Raw genomic sequence first — 20,755 nt, forward strand, 5'->3', positions numbered from 1 at the left:
AATTTGTGAAGCATCAGCCAAAGGGAAAGTTAGCATAATCTGTTGTTGACAGTCAAGTTTCCCTAAGGACAGATTGTGCTGAGAGTTACTTTTCCTCCATTCCAGTCATTCTGTTTCTTTCCACTAACTTGGCAAAAAATCTGTTCTATTTCTCAAATGCAAAACATTGAAAATTCAGTGTAGCCACAAATGAAAACTTAGAAACATGCAAATGTCTTTTTATTTTATTTATTTATTTTTCATATGGCACTTAGAATTGTGGATTTTAAAAAAAAGTTTCCATATGAACAACCAATACTTGAAAATCCCAAGTTTCATTCTGTTAAAGATACAGGCAAATCTTAACACAGCAGGAAATAATTTCTTCTTAATATGCTTCTTGCAACTTTTTTATTATTTATCTAGTTTGGTTTCTGCTAAGGATAATTTTTTTGAATATATGCAACATTAATTTGATTCTGGGTTGAGATTATTGTATTTTAACTACAGCATTATTTAGAAGGATATCTAATCCAAGTAAGGAATGAACATCTCAGCTTTTTCTAATGTTTACTTGCAGAACGCAAATGCCAACCAGCAGAAGTCAGATTGCATTCTGAAATTATTGCCGTTCCAATGCAATGAATTTTTACATAAACATATGAAATGAAAATCCTGCTTAGGTCTATCTTTGCAACCTATCAGGATGAATCCCAACAGAGTTCCAGTAAAATGCAAAACTTACTCCAGTTAATATGCAGAAAGAAATTTAAGTTACAGTATAACATTTCATAGATTCTTAGGTAAATCTAGCTTTACTTTGCAATACTTATCCAATGGCAAAAACTAGATCATGAAGTTTTGCAATTATTTGTTGGAGGGTGGACATCTTCTTAGGATATGACTGCAACACATGTTCAAGATTAAACAGAATGAAAATAAATGTATCCTTAAAATTCAGCCATATTTGCTTAATGAAAAAGAAATAGGTTTGTACTTAAGTACTTGCAGGAACTGAAGTCTGCTTGCTGAGCTAGAGGACAGATTTTTTATTTATTTTTATTAGTTTTTAACAGTCCTTTTCATACAAACACAGATGGAGCATTCAAATGTCCTGACTGCTCACATGTCCTCATGATCGTTAGCCAGGATCTGGTACAGATTTTTTTAGCTCAGTCAAAACAGGACTTCATCTGGAAAGCAGCAGATGGAAGGAAGGGAAAGGATCCAACTTTTTAATCTTTTTTTTAAATTATTTTTTCCTGAGCAGATGTTGTTGAGATGATTGAGCTACAGAGCCACAGATCCAACCAAAAAATGGATAAAGAAATATATACAAACATATGTTGATATTTGGTATACAGTTCATTAGGCAGACTACAGTCATCTATGGCTGCCATGAATATCCACCTCTCATATGATGGAGATGACAAGGTTTTTGCTATTACTAGGCCTGGAAAAATTGAATTTTATCTACACTTTTGATTTGATTCGATTTTTTTAAGCGAGGAAAGAAGCTAGCACCATCACAGATGCTTCAATAAACATCAGTGGATTCAGCAGTGGACTGAGAAGTTGGTCAACAGCAAGCAGTAAGTACATGAATACGAATTTTACTAAAAGGAATGTGTTATCAGACATGGCTCAGGTTCATGGATTTCAGTTTGGAGCAATAATCTTAATGAAAACTGCTAGAAGGGATATTAAATACACAACAGAGTAATTGTGCAGGACAGGATTTACTGTTCAGTTAAGAAGTGAAAGTTTTCTCACTGAATTCTCAGCAAAAGATTATCTTATTAAATTACTATTATAGGGTCTGTTGATTTCCTGGTGATCATGATGAAATAATTCTGATTTTCTGATATCAATTATTTATCTCAATATCTTTAAAAAATGCAGGATTTTGATGTCAGTTACTTCAAAGTAAACTGTAAATGAATTGCACTTTATTTTCTTTTAAATCTCTCCAGTTAAATTAAATAAATGCCAAACTATGAAAAAACTATTAGTGTAGTAATTCCAGCTTATTATTGTTTGTTCTACATAGTAACTTCCTACTGGAATTCAGTAATTATGAAAAAACAGGATCCCAACAGGCACCTCTTTTACACTTGAACTTTCAGAATTTCTGCACAACATTAACACTTTGTGTTGCATAACAGAGAATAATGAAGGAATTATACAGCTATATTTCTATTAATTCAGCTGAGAAGCCCAGAAACTGCATTTACATTGGAGAGAATGATTTTTTTTCACTGTGCAAATAACAAAGGTCTGAATGAAATTGAATAATATGCAAAATAACTGCATCAAAACAGTACTTCCCTTTTTTAACAATAAAAAAAATGCTTCCAGATCCTTTCACTAAAAGCATTAAACTGCAAAACATTTTACTATATGTTCTAGATATCTTCTAGTTCTACTCAGATCATATTTTACTGGCTGTATGGAATATAACTTTCTTAATTTTTTGACACATGAAAAGACTACAACAGTAGAAAACTAACAGTCTATGTCAAAGTCATAAAAGCAGATCTGTTTTAGTTTACGTATATCTTGAAGGAGAAAAAAACACAAAAAATAAAAAACAAAAGGAAAAAAATGAGGAAACTCGATTTGAATCTGAAACACTGAAGCATCTCTGATTCTTTTCTTTTTGTTTTCACCAAAAACTTTCTACCTAAATCAGTAATTGTGAAAATGTTTGGAAAAAGAATTGAAAGAACACAGATGATATTAAAACAAACAAACAAACAAACAAACCAACCCATAAAATTCTTCACATCACACTCATTGTCACAGAAACTAGTATTTTACCAGAATTCTGAAGTACCTTACGGAAAGGATAAATCAATCAGATTTTTCTTTTCAATGTTGAATTTTATAAATGTTATAAGCCAACTCACTGTAGACTACTTTAGATGAAGAAAACACATTGCTTCCACCACAGTATATGTGTACCTTGGATTCCATTAAAATCTGTCTATATGTATAGCATTTTCTAAAGAGGACCTTACTCTTGTCCTGCCAAGATATCAGAAACAGATAGAATTAATAAGGAAAGATGACAAAATAATCATTTTGTGGAAACTGTGTTTGCCAGAAAAATAAAATTTTATATTTTAATCAAACAAAATGTCAATTGCTGCAATTTAGAAATAGATTTAACAAATGTCTCCAAGAAACACGGCAGTTAATAGTTAAGAACAAAAAAGTTGAGATGGCCTAGAGAAAGCTACATGGATGCAGAAGAACTAAAGCCATAACTTTACTGAGATTAAAACAGAGAGATAGAATGGATTCATTTCACATAAAGCAAAGGGAAGGCTACATGGCACATAGAAAACAGGAATAATATAAGGAGGAAGATGAAAATTAGTTTGGTTAAACAGAAGGATCATGTAATCTCATATAGTTCTATTGGAGGCATTTACCATCCCCCAGAGGTCAGTGACAGAATGGAGGTTGTAAGGGACCTCTAGAATTCACCACATCAAACCCCCATGAACAACAATGATGAGAAAAATCCAAACAAAAGAAACAAGCAACCAACAACAACTAAAAGAAACTCACAGAAAGTGTAACAAAAAAATAGCAAATAAAAATATGAGGATATAAAGGGGAATAGGCAGTCAAGTAAACGATAAGGAAATGGTAAATGTGTTTATAGTGTGTAAGAGACTAATATTTTATATCATTGCCTCAGTGAGGCAACTGTATCAAAAACAATGAAATGTGATGAAAGCCAGTCCAGAACAGATTTATGGTTAAAGGCTAAACAGTAAGCCATTCAAATGGAAACTGTGTGAGAAGTTTCTAATATAATTACAATAAATTGCCTAAATGGTTTAATAACATTCCCAGAAAAACATGACATACAGAGAACAAAGCTGGATCACTTCAGAAGATGACATACAGTTTGATTTCACATGCATCATAGGAACAAATATGTAATATTTCAGTCAAATTTCAAAGGTTAGACCACTTAGGTTAGGTCTACAGGTTAGGACATGTTGTTAACAGGATTTCTGTGCTCTAGATTTAAGAAAGAAGGACAAAGCAAAACAATTATAAAACCTTAACATTTCATTTCAGTTTCCTGAATTCCAGTCAAGCTTATGTACACAGACATTAGGCACTGGGGACTGGACTCAATAAGCTCTAGAGGTCCCTTCCAACCCCTACAATTCTTTGATTCTGTGGTTAATCATATGCTGGTAAACCAAAAAGCTCTGGTTTAAAGTCCTCCATGGAATTCAGCAGCAGCGTTGGCTCCTTTTTAAGATCAGGACTTAAATTTTCATCTGGAATCATAACCACTTGCATTCCTGCTGCCAGTGCTCCTTTGACTCCAAGTGGCGAATCTTCAAACACAAGACACTGAGTAATGAGGTGAGGAGAAAGAAGTGAAAGAATAATGTTATTATAAACTTAATATTCTATTTGGAAAGAGTGAATGATACTGAATAGGTTTATACCATCAGGATAACTTCTACAATTAGAACAGGACTAAACCTTTAAATTTGAACACTTGCATGGTAATTAACCTTAAATTCATTTCAGTTCAAAAGAGTATCAATACACATATTTAAATCCCAACAAATGGTTATCCAGATGTTCCTAAGAGATTTAGTTTATAGTGACAGGTTTAAGCAGAGGCTTAATGTAAAGTTACGCATATGCTTACATACCTTTATAAGCAGGCAATTTTACTAAGACTAACTTTACAACTTTCATTTACAGATGTTGCATTTCTTAATGTACATAAGAACTGGAAAGACTAAAGTTCTTAGGTCAATATTAGGATTCTGAGTGAGTGGAGAGTTAAGAAAGAAATTATCAGAAGAGTATTACTGAATTAATATCATTTTTAAATTTCTTTCAAAAGAGTATCAAGAAAATCAGCAATTATACTGGACTGCTAAATCTCAGATAATACAGTTTCATCAGGTTAAAGTTACATATCTTAGAAGGGTAAAAAATCATTGACTAGTGTAATTACTGACAACATAAAATCAAAGCTGCTAAAAATAACATATTATTTGCGTGAATTTTGTAGTTGAACAGCACGATACTGAATAAGAAAACAGCATTTTGGAAATTGAATGGCTATACTATTTTAAAAATAAAAGCATTCATTTTCTGTATTTCAGCATTTAAAGTAAAGTGGATACATTATTGTATCTTTTGGCTACTGGATTAGAAATAAACTTCTCTGAAAAAAGCAAGCACTTAAAATCTAGTATTTTTAAAGTCCTAACTTAAAGTTACTTCTCACTATTTGGTTTGATGACTATAGCAATTGTAAAATTGAAATGTTGTAAATTAAAGTAACCAAAATAAAAGAAGTGAAATATCCTACCACTTTATATAGTATGCATTAGCCATACACGTATATAACTAGCATACAAAGTCTGGAAGAACTTTGAAGGAGGCAACCAAAGGTATTCTCAGAGTTTCAAATTTGTACACAGATTATTGGAAAAAAATATTCATGTGTGATTTAAAGGAACGATCATAAGCTCAGTTCTGCCTAAATGTTTTCCTAAGAATAGGTTAGTTTGTTACCCTAAGAACTCTATGCATCCTGAAACAGTAAACGAAGCCCTGATTGGCTTTCCCTTTTGAAGACAAAGCTTAAATATTACACAAAGCAGCATTATCAAGGCTTTTCAGAAACTTCTTCTAATCCAGCTCATATAAAGAAATGTACTTCACTGCTGTCTTAAAAGACTTAATTGACTTCCATAATATTACTAAGCTTAGTGTATAAGAAGTGATGATGATTATGGAAAGAAATATGCATAATGAACAGCTTAACCAATTCCCTAGAACTAGATGCAATTAAAAATCTTAATTAACAAGGAAATCACGCAAATGACCCATAATTATAGAGCTTTTAACATATGAGGAAACAAAATAAGCGTACTAGGTCTTCCTCCAGTCTTTTTTGCTGCTGACACTTATGGTCAACATCACAGCAACATTTTTAATATATGATGAAAGGTTTACAGAGGTCACATACAACACAGATTTATTAACTTTGCTGCGCAGAGATGCTATAAACTGCTCACTGTCCTGGCCCACCCACATACTAAACTTAGAGATATGAAAGCAGCCAGTTCTTCCCTATTTAGCATAAATATTGCAACATCAGCATCACTCCAACCAAGAGAGACAGATGAGAATTATAGAGATGTCAGCTGAGATTCTGGCTGCTTTTCTACATTATTTCGATAACTTCTACACTGATCAATATTATTACTATAGGATCTCTCAAAAGGTCATACTAATATAGGATAATTTTCACTTTGGAGTGAATTAGATGCTTAAAAAAGTTAAGTAGTAAAGCACATTAATTTATATTTCACTCTGATCTAGCATATAAAAGAAAAAATAATCACTTTACCTAAGAAAGAAATAAAATTGTTGCAACATATAATTACCTTATCTTCTTACATGAAATTTAAGAAAACAAGGAACAAGCTCCTGGTTAGGTCAATGGTATCTATAGCTAGTCCTCTCTAACCTATATACAGTAACTTTCTGGATGGAACAATTACATAAATTACAAAGATGGCCATAAGTGTTACTACTGTTAGTGATAACCAAAAAGTTCTGAAGGATAGGAGATTAACGTAAGTTTCTAAATAAAGAATTTTAAAAGCCTGTGTGTATAATACGCATGGGAAATGCTTATTGAACACATAACTTTGATCACATAGGACATTATTTTACCAGTTCTAAAACAGAACAATAGTTGGGACTAAAGACAACATAACCTATACACATACAACTTGTTTGCAAAATAAACATGACCATTTGTTGTTTTACAAAGAAAAAACGAAAATAAAATCTTCAACTTCTTAAGATCAGTAAAGAGAGCACAAGATTATTTCATATTCTGTTAATAGAATCTTCTTTTTGCTTATTCTGGTCTGAATTTGAACCTTTCAACTCATTAAAATCATTTTCAAACACTGGGACTTAGACATATTTTAGTACTTTGACTATGAGTCAAGATTGTACAGGTATGAGTTACAAATACTGCATTTCTTTTTTAAAAAAAGAGAAAAGTAGGAATTGTGTGTTAATTTCTACCCTTCTCTAAATATTTTATTATTACATTATTAGTAGTATTATATTATTATTACTACATTGTTTTCCTCATATGCAATGTAGAAAATAGCTACTATGGAATTAATAAAAAATGCTAGACTTGGGTTTTCATTTTTTCTGTTATCACTGTTACACTTACATTGCCTTTTAGTCTTTTCAAACTGATACCACTGTGGTTAAGATTTTCACTGGTTAAAATATACATAAAAACCTTTCCATCCTACTGAGTTTTAGAGCTTTTTAAAGCTAAATTAATATATCCTTGCCTTCTAAGGAACTTCTGACAGAATGACTCTCCAACCATGCAGAAAAAAAAAATCGTTTGGGGAAAAATTGTACTGTGACTAAAAATAAAAACACATTCTGTGTATGAAAGTGTTTAAAATTAAAGACTAATAATCCATCTTATTCTCACTTTCTGCTAAATCAAAACAAAAAGGGAAAAGCATCAAATTTTGTAGAGATGGATTTAAAAGGCCTTTGAGAGGTTATGTCAGTATTTCTGCAGCTTCTGAACAAGATCAATTGCTTTCTGTGCTTAGTGAGAAGGAATAGTTGAAGATTATTTTATATCCTGACTTCAAATGACCCAGAAACATTTTTATCAGAATGTTATGTATTATGTTTGAAACTTCTTATGGATTGTATAAGGCACTTCCATAAATTCACTGCTTATCATCATTGATTTCTCTCCTTCATGAGAAATCAATAGGACAAAAGAATAATAAGCTATTTTAAAAATTTCCACTCTGTAAACATTAATTTATGTATTACACGCACAATGTACTCTTCCATAAACATTTAAGGTCTAATTAAAATTCTATCATATCATTTTAAAAACAAATGCTCTACTGACCTCAATAGGTATAAAGGCATCCCCAAAAGAGACCTCCAAATGAAACTGATCAAGTACAACTAGCTCATATCGCTTTCAAAAGTATGTTATTTATCTCTGATAATTTGTTCTGTTGAATTCCAAAAGTATTTTTACTTTCTTCACAAGAAAAAGAAACAAACACCAACCAAACAACAACATAAAAAACATGACCTGAGGTTTTATTAAAGTTCAAGTAGCACCTAAGAAATTAATAGTCTGAAATATACTACTCCTGTACCTGTTTTCTGTTTTGTTTAACAACTTTTATCTCTTCTCTTCGCTTAATTTTTTTTCAGATTTTCAAAACAATTCCACCACTCCTGACCAAATGCTACTAATATGAATGATCTAGGAATTTTCAGGAAATATAATATAATTCAGAATACAATGCAGACTCATCTACATCCCTTATAAAAAAAAAGAGAGGAAACCCCAACAACTTCACTATCATGTCACAGCAGAGCTACTGGGCTATTATTTAGGTAACTTGTGATTCTGTTTTTCTTTGACATACAAAGTAGATGGAAACATGGAAAAAAAAAAAGAAGGTATTTCTCTGTAACTCATTTACCAGCAGACTTACATAAACAATAATGAATAAATGCACTTTAAGTAGCTACAGTATTTGCAGTTTTCGCCTACAACTTTGTTAACTCTGAACATTAAGCAACAAAAACAAACAAACAAAAAAACAATAAAAAGAAACAACGATTAATATTTCATAATCTTTGGACTTAAGCTCTTTCTGGAAAACAATGGGAAATCTCAGTACAAACAATGAATTACACTTAATTTTGTTTAGAGAATGTGTGCCAGGGTCAAAATGCTAATATTAAATATACTGCAAAAGAAAGTCATGCAGTTTACAATTCTTCCCCACCTCTACCCACCTCTTCTCCCAGCCCCGAGTTCATTCGATTAAGAAACTTCAGAAGCAAGCCAAAATGTTTTTAAATGATATAACAAATGAACAATACTATACTGTGCAACTCAGTACAAGAATCAAGTTATTTACTAGAGAATTTACAAGCTGAAAAACAAAAAGTCATTAGCAGCATTAAATCACAACCACCAGAACACCAAAATGTGTTACAACTGCACATTATTAGATTACTCTGCAGCAATTTCCAGCAAAAATGCCCCTCCTCATTCAAGCACATTCTAGCAGCTACTCTCTCACAAACCAGTTTATCAGGAGTTATATTAAGGTGTACAAGAAAGATTAAAACAGACTGAATGGGGAAGAGGAAGAACAAGGAGAAATTTCAGATGTCTTGCTTGTTTTCAAGACCCAATCAAGTGAAAGTAAATGCCTCTGTGATTGACAGTCAGATCCAGACACAGCACCTCTGTGAAGCAAGGAGAAGGTGACATTTACAAGTGGGGTTATTCTGATAATTCTGGACACATAGAGCATTCTTTTTATAGAGGATTGTGTGTTTAGAGGACAGCATGGTAACTTGTATAACAGGCCTCAAGAAATTCCTAGGCATTTCTGAAACAGTATCCAATTATCCCCACAGCAGAATTCTAACTCAATCAACTGTGGATTGGATTAGCAATAGGAAAGTATTGTTCTTTTATGGAGGACACAAGGCTTAGGACTTAGGACGCTCTCAAACTGAAGCTATTCAAACTCAAGAACATGCCCTTTTTTTTTTTTTTTTTTTTTTTTGCAAATGTCACTTACCTCTAGAAGTAAACTGAAAAACGAATTTTGTGCAATGACCTAGTTAATCTGTGATGCCTTCCCTTCCACACAGAAGAGCATTTACTAAAATCACTCACTTTCTTGACAGGTAACACACAGCACACACATATAGCTGCATCCTGAGTAGTGAAGTGAGAATAATTTACACTTGAAGGGATCTCTGGATCTCTGAAGGCCATTTAGTCACAGCTCCTTCTCAAAGCATGTCCAGTCAAAGCAGGCTGCTCAGAGCCTTGACTGGTTGAGTTCTGAGTATATCCAAAGACTGAGAGTATACACACGTTCAGGCAACCTCTTCCTCTATTTCCCCCATCCTATAGTGAAAGCAGTTTTCAGTAGGAGCAAAATAAGTCATAGAAAAGGTATTTGTTTCTTTTTCTCTGAACAACCTTTCCATTAAACTGTACACTACACATTTTAATGGTCTAGAGTGACATCATGAGATATATGTGTGTTACATTTTAACTCTTCATAATCAGTTTTTCCGAAGAAAAACAACATTGGAAAAAAAACAAACAAACAAAGTTTTCCTTCAAACTTCAAAGTGTGGTTATCTTTTAAAGAATATTTAAGTTTCATGGCACAAAGTTCCAAGCATGAAGCCACAAGGACCTTAATGTAACCTAACAAAACACTAAAAAAAAATTAATTATAATTATCTACACATTTCAACTATGGAAAACAATTATTTATCCTTAAAATGGCTATCGTCTGTTCAGCATATATGTGCATTTTATGACAAAGGTTGGAAAAAATATTTATTCCTGATTTGATGAATACCAGCAAGCATCTGACCTGAATCTTAAAATTTATTTTGGAAATAGAATTTTGTAAATTTTAAAGGAAAAAAAAATACAAAACAAAAACATTTCTTGGAAGAATGATGCGACAGTGCTGCCTTCACAGCAAATATGAATTAAATTGGGATTCTAAAAGCTAGATTTACTCCAGAAAAACAAAACAGAATAGGAACAAATGCTGAAGCCTTAAAATCTTACTATGTTGGTAACAGCCACATCTCAAAAGGGGACAAAGAAATGTAAGAGCTAAAGAATAGTAGTATGCTTAAAATAATCAATATTAGGACGATCCATCAGAATCTGAAATAAATGCATTATTTTGAAGAAGTAAATAATTGAGCATCACAGAGAAATACAAGACTATAAGGCTTCGTATTTTGAAACACATTAGTATGATAGTTTGGCACTGGGTCATTTGGGAGAACATTTGCTAAAACAGAATTACTTAAATGTTTTCTTTTGAACTAACAGCTCTTAAAATTACTGTTTCCACTAAAATATGAACTTGCAACTGTAACAGTATTAATAGTAATAGTTTATCATAAAAATAGTTTATTACCTCCATGCAAAGGAAAATATGTCCTTCAATTAAAATGTATGTTTATCATAAACAATAAAATTCCATATACATATTTAAGGCAAAATCAAAGGTGAAAAAAAAAATCATGTTATTTCCTAATCAGAACTCTAACCTCTTACAGGAAGGTACTTCCTAAAGTAGCTATGCCAAAATAATGGTTTGTTGCCAGTGATAGGTAAAAATATTTCTTCCTTCTTTATTTTAATCGCCCACAAATTAGTATATGCTTTCATCTGTTTCTAAGCGATGGGTATTGCATTCATCTGCCCTTCTGTGAATCAACACTACCTGAAGAGAAAATATTTTAATGTTAAGCTCATGTTAAGTGAAATCAATCACATAATCTCTGGGAGAGAACAGGAAGACAGAAGAGGAAGTTCTCATTTTTGGGCAGTGTTTGACTCATAGAGGGGTACATCATAACTTTTGAAACTACAGTTTTATCCCTGGCATGCCTTTCACTTCCATAAAATGCTCCATATGTGTAAAAGAAAAAAAAGCTGTACAAAATTTCGCAGAACCTGCTCTTTGAACACAAGCCCAACTCTAGGCATGGTACTGAGGTTATGAAAGTCAGAATTCCAGAATTTACTTAGCCATAGTATTTGAAATAAGATGTCTCATTACACTGATAATCAAATCTATTCCATTAACTGCACTCATTAATTCAAAACATGTTTTCTCAAACTTTTAGCTAGCAAAGCTGCTCTGATTGTCAAGTCAAACTATGTTCAGAATAATTTGAACTAAAAATTTCTTAGAACACGCTCTTTATCTATGAAAATGTTTATGTACATTAAATGTAGAATTTCAGAATAAATAAATAAAGCATGAGAAGTGTGCAGCAAGATCTACTAGGTCAGTATAGTTACTGCAGAGGTAAATGTACTAATAAGAAAGTTATATGTCAAAATTATGTTTTTAAAGGGTTCAGTAGAAAATTAGTATCTTTCACGTTAATCTCTAAATTTTCTTATCAGATTACTTTATAAATTTTAGGAAAGCAATAGTTATTCTGGTATTTCAAGCTAAGTGAACTTTATGCAGAACCAATGAATATCAAGCAGTCTCATATGATTTAATCACCAAAACAGACACGTTCTCACATTTTTATCCTCTAAAAATTCAAATGATTATATAATATTAAAATTAATATGTCTTAAAAATGATTAACATGGAAAAAAACTATTTCATAGAATCACAGAATGGTTTGGGTTGGAAGGGATCACAAAGTCCATCTAGTTCCACTCCCTCTGCTGTGGGCAGTTGCTCAAAGCCTCCATCTAACCAGGCTTTCAGCTTTTCCAGGAATAGGGCATCAACAACTTCTTTGAGCAACCTATTCCATTTAAGACATAATCTCCTACTGAAATGTATTTCAAAATCCTCTGATTTCTCTAATAATACCACCTTGCTACTTAAAACACTGCATGTCCACATTTCTGAATGCATTCATGATTCACAGTTATCAAATTGTGGTACCACCTATCTGCCTATAAATTGATAATTTCATGAGCAAAGCTCTCAAAATATGCTCAAGTGCAAAGCACTTGCTCATCCAACACAATAATGACTTTTATATTAAAAGAATTATTAATTACGTAATGCATCAGCCATTCTGAAATATTCTGCATCTGCTGAAATTAATCAGTTTGAGAGAGCCTTTGGAAAAGATATGAGGGTTGATTTCTTTCAATCGTGTAACTGCTGAAGCTGTTAGTCTGAAGCTGGCTGCTGTGTTATTATGCCTCTGCGTTATCACAGAATAACAGAATCACAGGGGTTGGAAGAGATGTCAAGAGATCATCGACTTCAAGCCTCCTGCTAAAGCAGGTACCCTACAGTATAGCTAAGTGTCCAGAAGGGTTTTGAATATCTCCACAGAAGGAGACTACACGACCTCTCAGGGTTACGTATTTTAGTAATCCACCACCCTTACCGTAAAGATGTTCTTCCAAATGTTAGTACAGAATTTCCTAGGTTCAAGTTTTTAGGCCATTACTTCTTGAACTATCACTGCAAATAACCAAGAGCCTGGCCTTATACAATTGCCTTCTGTCTCCCTGTAGATATTTATAAACATTTATCAGATCCCCTCTCAGTTGTCTTTTCCCCAGGCTGGACAGACCCAGGTTACTCAGCCTCTCCTCATACAGGAGATGTTTCAGGTCCTTTACCGTCTCAGTGGTCCTTTGCTGGACTCCTGGGAGATTCATCTTTTTTGAACTAAGGAGCCCAGAACTGGACCCAGTAGTCTAAATGTGGCCAAATCAGGGCAGACTGGAGGGGAAGGATCACCTCCATCAATCTGCTGGCCACATTCTTCTTAATGCACTGCAGGGTACCATGGTCTTCTTGGACACAAGGGCATGCTGTGGTCTCATGGGGAACCTGTTGTCTGCCAAGACACCCATGTCCTCTGCAAAGCACCCCTCTGGCAGGTCGTGTCCCAACCTGTACTGATGTATGTGGTTATCCCTTCCCAGGTGCAAGACTCTACTCTTGCTCTTGTTAAACATCATCAGGTTTTTATATCTGCTATGGATAACAGATGTCCACATACTAGTAGGAATAATAAAAACTTGCCCATATGGCCAAACCCTTGTGTTCAAGCTGGTAAGATTAGGACTTAAAAGCCTTTGAAAAATATGTAGTTTGTCCTAAAGTCACGTCTGTTATTTATTTCCATGGAAAAGATAACAGATACTAAGAGCATAATAACACAATTTCATAGAGCAAGTTCTCTGCTACAAAACAATAGTTTTCAACATAGTCACCAGCAGTGAACAAGAGTATGTATGCTGTGCTTGTAAAAAATCCACACCTGCAGAAGTGACTCACTGTTACTGCTGAAACACCTCCCACTGCCTCACTGTGCTAACAACCACTGTTTAGTCTCCATAAACATTCAGCAAGTGTCAATAAATGCCAATTGATGCCATTTTTTTCTGCATGGAGAAATTTGATGACATACCTTTGCTTCCTACGCACCTCCACATCAGACACCATTTTGTCACCATTCTGTCCTACTCCTGCCACCTGTCGCACAGCAACAAAATGTAACAGAATATTGGTGGGATGGTTTAACCTTTACTGCCATACCACCACCATCTGCCTCTGACATCCTGAAACAAGATAATAAAACAAGAGGCAGGACTTTCAGAATAACCCTAAAACAAAACCAGATGTGTTTAGCCATACCTTCAAGACCTAAAAACTCAGAACAAATATTCCCAAGACAATCTTATGTACTGAAGATAAATTTCCGTTCTTTGCCTTCAGACGTATTTGCTCTCTGATTTATAAACTTTCTCTTTCCAATACTGAAACTTATCTATGTCTCACTAGACAAAGTTGAAACCAACATGCAAAGTTTTGAAATACCGGAGAGAAAAACTACCACTTGTCTTTCACTTCTTTACCTGACAGCTTGTCCTCCTTTTTTCTTTTTTTCTTTTTTTTTTTTTTTAGTCACAGCACTTTTTACCTGGTCGCCAAAACATATCTTTCAATAGATTGTATGGCAGTGATACTCTGTCACCTTGACATACCTGCTGAAGTCTAGTTTCCCCAGGGAATCTTATATACTGACTGGAAGCAGAAACTTCGAAGTTATCAGCAAAATACTGCTCATACCACTCAGCTTCCTGTCAATTTATCCAGAAGAATTCTGCAGCAATACCTATGCCAGTGTCTATTTCTCAAGTGATCATGTTGCTGTAATAAGAGATGGATTCTTTCAGTTCATGTGTAGTGATGGTTAGAACAATGTAAAATCAGTTTGTGATATGCTGCGGTAGTTTTGCTAACATACAAATAGGCTTGATTTTTTTTAAAAAAGTGAAGGAGGTGGTGAGAGGGGTGGCCTGATCTTTAGAAGAAAGTGCTTACCCTTCTTAGCTTTTTTTTCCCCAAAATGTTATTAGTACCTAAACCCAAACACTTTCTCAGTTGCTTATTTGTAAGTTGACTGCAAGCTTTAGCAGAGATGGCAAATTAATTCTGATTAATCTGGGCAGAAATTCTAGGTGTTTATATTAATATTAGGGTGATTGAGAGATTTTTCTGATGGACTTTTCTTTGTCCTCATCCTAAGTTCTCTAATAGTTGCTTAGCAATACATTTTGACTGTTTCTTGCACATGTGTCACTCAAACCCTTAAATTTAGAAATTCCATTACAGTGCCATCTGTCTCTATACAAGTGAGTATGGTTATACATTTTTGAACAGGAAAGAAAATTAAGTCGATTTGATCCTCTCAAAAATAAGTAATCATAATAGCTGGTGGACACCAAGCTGACCATGAACCAGTAATGTACTGGAGGTATACTGGGCTGCATAAGGAGGAGTGCTGCCAGCAGGATGAGAGGTGATGCTATTCTTCCCCTCAGCACTGGTGTGGGCACATCTGGAGTCCCTTGTCCTGTTCTGGGCTCCTAGTATGAGAAACATAGACATGCTGGAGGAAGCCTAATGGCTACAAAATGACTGAAGGAGCTGGGACTTCAGAGATGAGATCGTGCGAGGCCAGTGGTAAGCATTATCTGAGCATGCAAAGAGGACAGAGCCAGGCTCTTTTCAGTGACAAGAGGCAATGGGTACAAAGTAAAACACAGAAGGTTCCCTGTGGACATTAGGGAACACCTTTTTTTACTGTGTGGGTAGCTGAGCCCTGGCACAGACCACCCAGAAAGGTTGCAGGGTCTTTGAAAGTACCTCAGAAGGCAGCTAGACTTGGTCCGGTTCAAACAGCTTAGATGACTGAGCTTGAACAAGGGCTTGTCCAGATGAGCACTGGGCTCCTCAGTTAAAAAAAGACAGGGAACTTCTAGGGAGAGTACAGTGGCCGGCTACACGGGTCCTGGAACATTCCCCTTATGAGGAAAGGCTGAGAGGGCTGGACCTGTGTGGATCTTAACAATGCTTACAAATACCTAGAAGGCAGGACTCAAGCGGGTGTTTATGCTGTTTTGTGGGGGAGGCAGACATATATGTGTATTGTATAAGTACACATATTTGGGTGACTACTGAAATTATGTAGTCAGCCTCAATGCTATTTGGATGTGGGGCCATGGAACTGTGGCAGCCTTGCTTCTATCAGAGTGCCGAGTTTAAAACTTATTATTTGCACTTGCATATGTAGCATATAGTGTATCTGCGTCTATGACTATATACAGACAAAACCATATGAATTTACACAGCTTACATCAAATGCTGTTAAAATAGCATTTGTAATTCAGGAAAGGAAGGGGATAAAAAGCTTCTTCTGCAATACTTTGTAATCACTGAAACAAACCGTTAAGATGATATCCACCAGGATGGTATACAATACAGTTTACCAAGGTCTTCCCAAAACAAGGTTACCAGTTTTAAATTCTATCTATCTGATATTCTCAGTATTTGAAAGTTTTCAGTGTAATTCATTTTTCAGTCTAACAGAAACATATGTAATTACACTTTGCCCGCTGAATAGTTTCTAATTAAAAACTGTAGTCTTTGCTAAATATCCCACAGATTTCAGAAAATAAGGAGTAATTCATATTCTACACTGTCACTGTGTGTGATGTGATAACAGATATTAAATTAACATGAATGAATTATGTATCAGATACAGTATGTTATACCACTGATACTGGTAGCCAGTGCCTGCTGTTTTCTCCAAGTGCTTCCATCTCATTAACTGTTGCTGAATTTGAAGAAGGCATCCAGGAACAATTAGACAGATTTCTGTTTTCATTCATGCAAGTGTCCTCCCATTTTCAACTAAAAATTTGTTTCTAAATGAAAAAAAAAATATATATATATACATTTTCTAATCAAACACGTTATCAGTAGCCTAGTTGTAAATCTTTTGCAATACTGCATTCAAGGCATTTACTCAGAATAGTCACCTAGTCAACTTTGTTGGTGCAGCTGGCATATAAGGTAGATTTCTCCTATGTGTCTATGCATAGAAGTGAGAAAAGATGAATCTACATGACCAACACAAAGGTTAGTTTCAAAAAATAAGTTCTCTAATATAAATAAGCTTATTGATACTCGCATAAGCTTATGTGTCAACAGGTTTGGCACTTCATTGTCTGCACCTTGAGAAGAATCACACAACTTCTTGCAAATTAAGGTGATTTATATGAAATGGAACTCATTAATAGAGGCATTTGCAAATAAAATGAGAGAATCATATTTACTGCCTATGTATTTATGAAGAAATAAAAAGGTGTTTGGTTGGTTTGTTTTTGTCAGGCAGCACAAGTTTTTAATGCCTCCAAACATTCAGATCTTCAACTCAGACTTATTAAACTTGTATAATTTATATTATAATAAATAAGCTTATAATATAAAAAATAAACTTGTATAACATAACTTTTTTAAAAAAAATTGTAGTTCACTTCAGAAAAATCATTTCTCTGTAAACAGAAAATCCAGATTCTCCATAAGCAATCTGTCCCTTTCCTTCCCTTCGAAGTGAGGAGGAAGAAATGTTAGATAAACAAATTCTAAGTGAAACAAAGAAAGAAAGAAGCATTCAGAAACCTAAATATGTTAAGATATTCAAAGAATGAAAATGTGTATGCTTCACCCTTGGAAGTTTTCAAGAACTGACTAAACAAGCATGGAGTAACCTGGTCTGAATTCAGCATTGACTTAGTAACAGGGGATTGGATTAGTTACTTTTAAGGTTACTTCCAACTATAATGCTTCAGCATTCCTCTGCATTGGATTTCAAACTCTCAGTGCATTAAGACTGTTTCTAGAGTATCATTAGTACACTAGATGAAAGTCTTTCACTATATCTAATGCATGCTAGACCAATTATTACCTTCAGAAATGTTCATCTGCTAGGCCCAACAGGAATGTTTTCCTTCTTGAACACTCAATTCCCTGACATCTAAGCTATACAAAATAAATTAATAGGTAACTGAACAACTGAAAGATTTTTCTGGTATAGTACTACCATAAACTAAGATGATTTCATTACAATACAAACAATATTAATTTTAGATATCTTTAAGTCTCTCAGTTTATGTCTTGACTATGAGGATATTCCACTTCTTGAGTCAGAGGCTGGTTAACGTAGTAACAGTAAGGTGATAATCCCAGACTGCAACAAATGGAGCGAGAATTGATTCAAAGAACTGCAATAGAAAATATGGCTATTCACACAGATAAAAGCAATACTCAGCTCTCTCATGAACACAAACATCACCAATTGCCTCACCTTATTTCCCTCTCTGAGAACCAAGGATGGAGTTCTGGTGGTGTGAATATACTGTAGTAGGTGTGGCTGGGACTTCAGGATGTTACGCGACAGGACCACCCCGGCTCTGAGACTGATTAATGATGCGTGCTTAGGGGCGTAGACAATGATAGATATATGTATATAAGGAGCTGCCGTGCCTTACTAAATGCCATTTTCTACTTCTCCATATTGGTGTCTATGTGGAAGTGACCCTAGCGTGGAAAATCGCTAGCCCTCAGCGGTCCAATCTCCAAGAACGGAGTCAACAATATATACATACATACAATACATATCCATTCAATTGCAGGGCTCAGACACTATCTAGCAGCTGCTCCTGAATCCTTAAGTCTTCTCAGTTACTTGCCATGGTGGTTTTACACCAATAGGTAGCTAAGCTCCTGCGAAGTAGTCTCTCACTTCCCTGTCCTAAACAGAAAAGGGGACCCTGTGATAGGTCTGTGATTTGGCTTGCAGGGTACAATTTCAGGTCCTCCACCTTCCTTTACTATTCTGTGATCTTTCTGTGGATCTTTAGATGAGCTATTATTAGATAACTGAATGGCTGCATCTTGTGGTAGATCTTCCTTATGCTCCATCCAATTCTTTCCAAGTTTTCGTAATATATGTTGCTTGATCCCTAACATGCAAGACTGGGAATTTAAGTAATTTTCCACAGGTCTTTATAACTCAGAGCTTTCATAACATACACTATACTATACATAGCAATCAACAGGAGAGAAAGAGACACTCAAATCAGACATTCTATTTTTTCTTCCTTTTCCATGCTGATATTATTCCAACGTTCAGTTTGATCCTAAAGCAATAGAGCACAGCATGTCACAAGCATTATTATGTCCTTATACGGCAGAGTAACTGAAATCCTTTTATTAAAATACAGCATTCTGTGATGGATTTCTTCATCCTTGGAGTGACATTGAGCCTGAAGCTCTTACTAGTAATCACTTTATACAAAGCCAGATCACATACTCAACTGTAAGTCGAGAAGCTAAGGACTCAATTCACACACTTTTAAAAAATGGCATGAAAGCTGGTAAGATTGAACTGCTCCTGTGAAGAATGGATAAACGTGAAAATTTGAAAAAACTGTGCTGACTATTCTGAACAGATAGGTTATTTTTGGTTTGTTTCTTTGTTTCTTTTTTTTTTTTTTCTGAATAATATATTTTTGGAACACTTTATTCATCTTTCATTAATATTGTAATGTTAAAACAAAATCAGCCCCCCAAAACATCAAAGAAACAAGATAGTTATTCCTCTGAATATTTATCGTCATAAGAAAATTTAAGGCTGTCATATACTAACGCTGTAGCTGTAAAGAGCTACGAATGACATAAAATTAGGATTTCAACAACAAATCAGTAAAAGTCTTCCACCACCTTACTCAAAATCAACCAATATTTTTCAAGCATACTTGATCTTCAACTGATTGTTAAGATGATATGAAATATAAAAACAAGTAAAAGCAAGCGATAAGCAAAAGGGACAGTCCAAATGTCTTTGAATTACTAGCTAAGGAAAAGTAGAATAGAAATAAACTCTGACATCAGGATTTCTAAAGAAAATCTTTCTGCTTTGTCAGACATGCCAAAGTATACATTTGCAGGTGAATCTTCTTTCCACTATCTTCATGAGATTTTAAATTTAGAAGCGTAACATCCTAAATGTTTGAAGAGATTCTGCTGTAATGTTAGCTCTGTCACTTCATCTACCAATGCTCCTGAGGAAAAATGCTTTTAACACTTCAGTATATACATCATTAACTTACCTATTGTTTCCTGATTCTTCATCTACACTCCCTAAAAATTTTTGGGAAATCATTAAGGATAGATGGGCTACTGCACGCTACTAATGTTTCAAAATTTACAATGAAGCTATATAGAATATAAATTACTTAATACAGGAACAAATTTAAGTTTTTATTTTCACCTTCAAGTCCCTACATTAACTTAATAACAATTACTATATGTCTTGCTTTTATTTCCTTCTACTCCCTAGGCACCTTCTATCCTTTCACTTAATTATGTTCTTTATCTCTTTCTCCTGCCTTCAGTGGTGTTTTATATCAGGCTGACTTCTTTGAGTAGTACAATCTCAATGCATATACTCTTCATCTTTCTTTGGCAGTTTCTTTCCAAATACACTCTTTCAGGGGTTGTTGGTATATTCTTTTCTCCCTCTCCTTCATATTGCTGGGCTATTAACTGAAATTTGTCTTATATCAATTTCCCTCCCTGCTGGACCAGAGCAGTAGAGAATAGAGCTGAAAGGGAATGCAGAGCTGATTGATTCAGTTCTTAACCAAAAATGACCTCTGTTGTTAACTAATGAAGCCTGAGTAAAACTGAGGGATAACACCTGCTCTTCATCTAAAATAGAAACTTGGAGAAATCATTCTCTATAAACATCCACTGTGATAAACAAATAC

The 20,755-nt window shown here is 34.4% G+C and overlaps 1 protein-coding gene across 1 annotated transcript in view; it reads right to left on the minus strand.

Annotated features, from left to right (window-relative positions):
• Positions 1–3,697: 3,697 nt before the first annotated feature.
• Positions 3,698–20,755, minus strand: part of PUDP (pseudouridine 5'-phosphatase) — a 60,351-nt gene continuing 43,293 nt past the window's right edge. The window contains exon 4 of the mRNA XM_065741302.1: positions 3,698–4,362. Within this exon, the coding sequence (XP_065597374.1) occupies positions 4,186–4,362 (177 nt within the window). The 3' untranslated portion in view covers positions 3,698–4,185. The remainder of the gene's footprint in view (positions 4,363–20,755) is intronic.

The sequence above is a fragment of the Cyrtonyx montezumae genome, unplaced genomic scaffold, assembly GCF_038088225.1.
Source record: "Cyrtonyx montezumae isolate F1298 unplaced genomic scaffold, pur_monq_1.0 scaffold_3, whole genome shotgun sequence".
Classification (NCBI taxonomy): domain Eukaryota; kingdom Metazoa; phylum Chordata; class Aves; order Galliformes; family Odontophoridae; genus Cyrtonyx; species Cyrtonyx montezumae.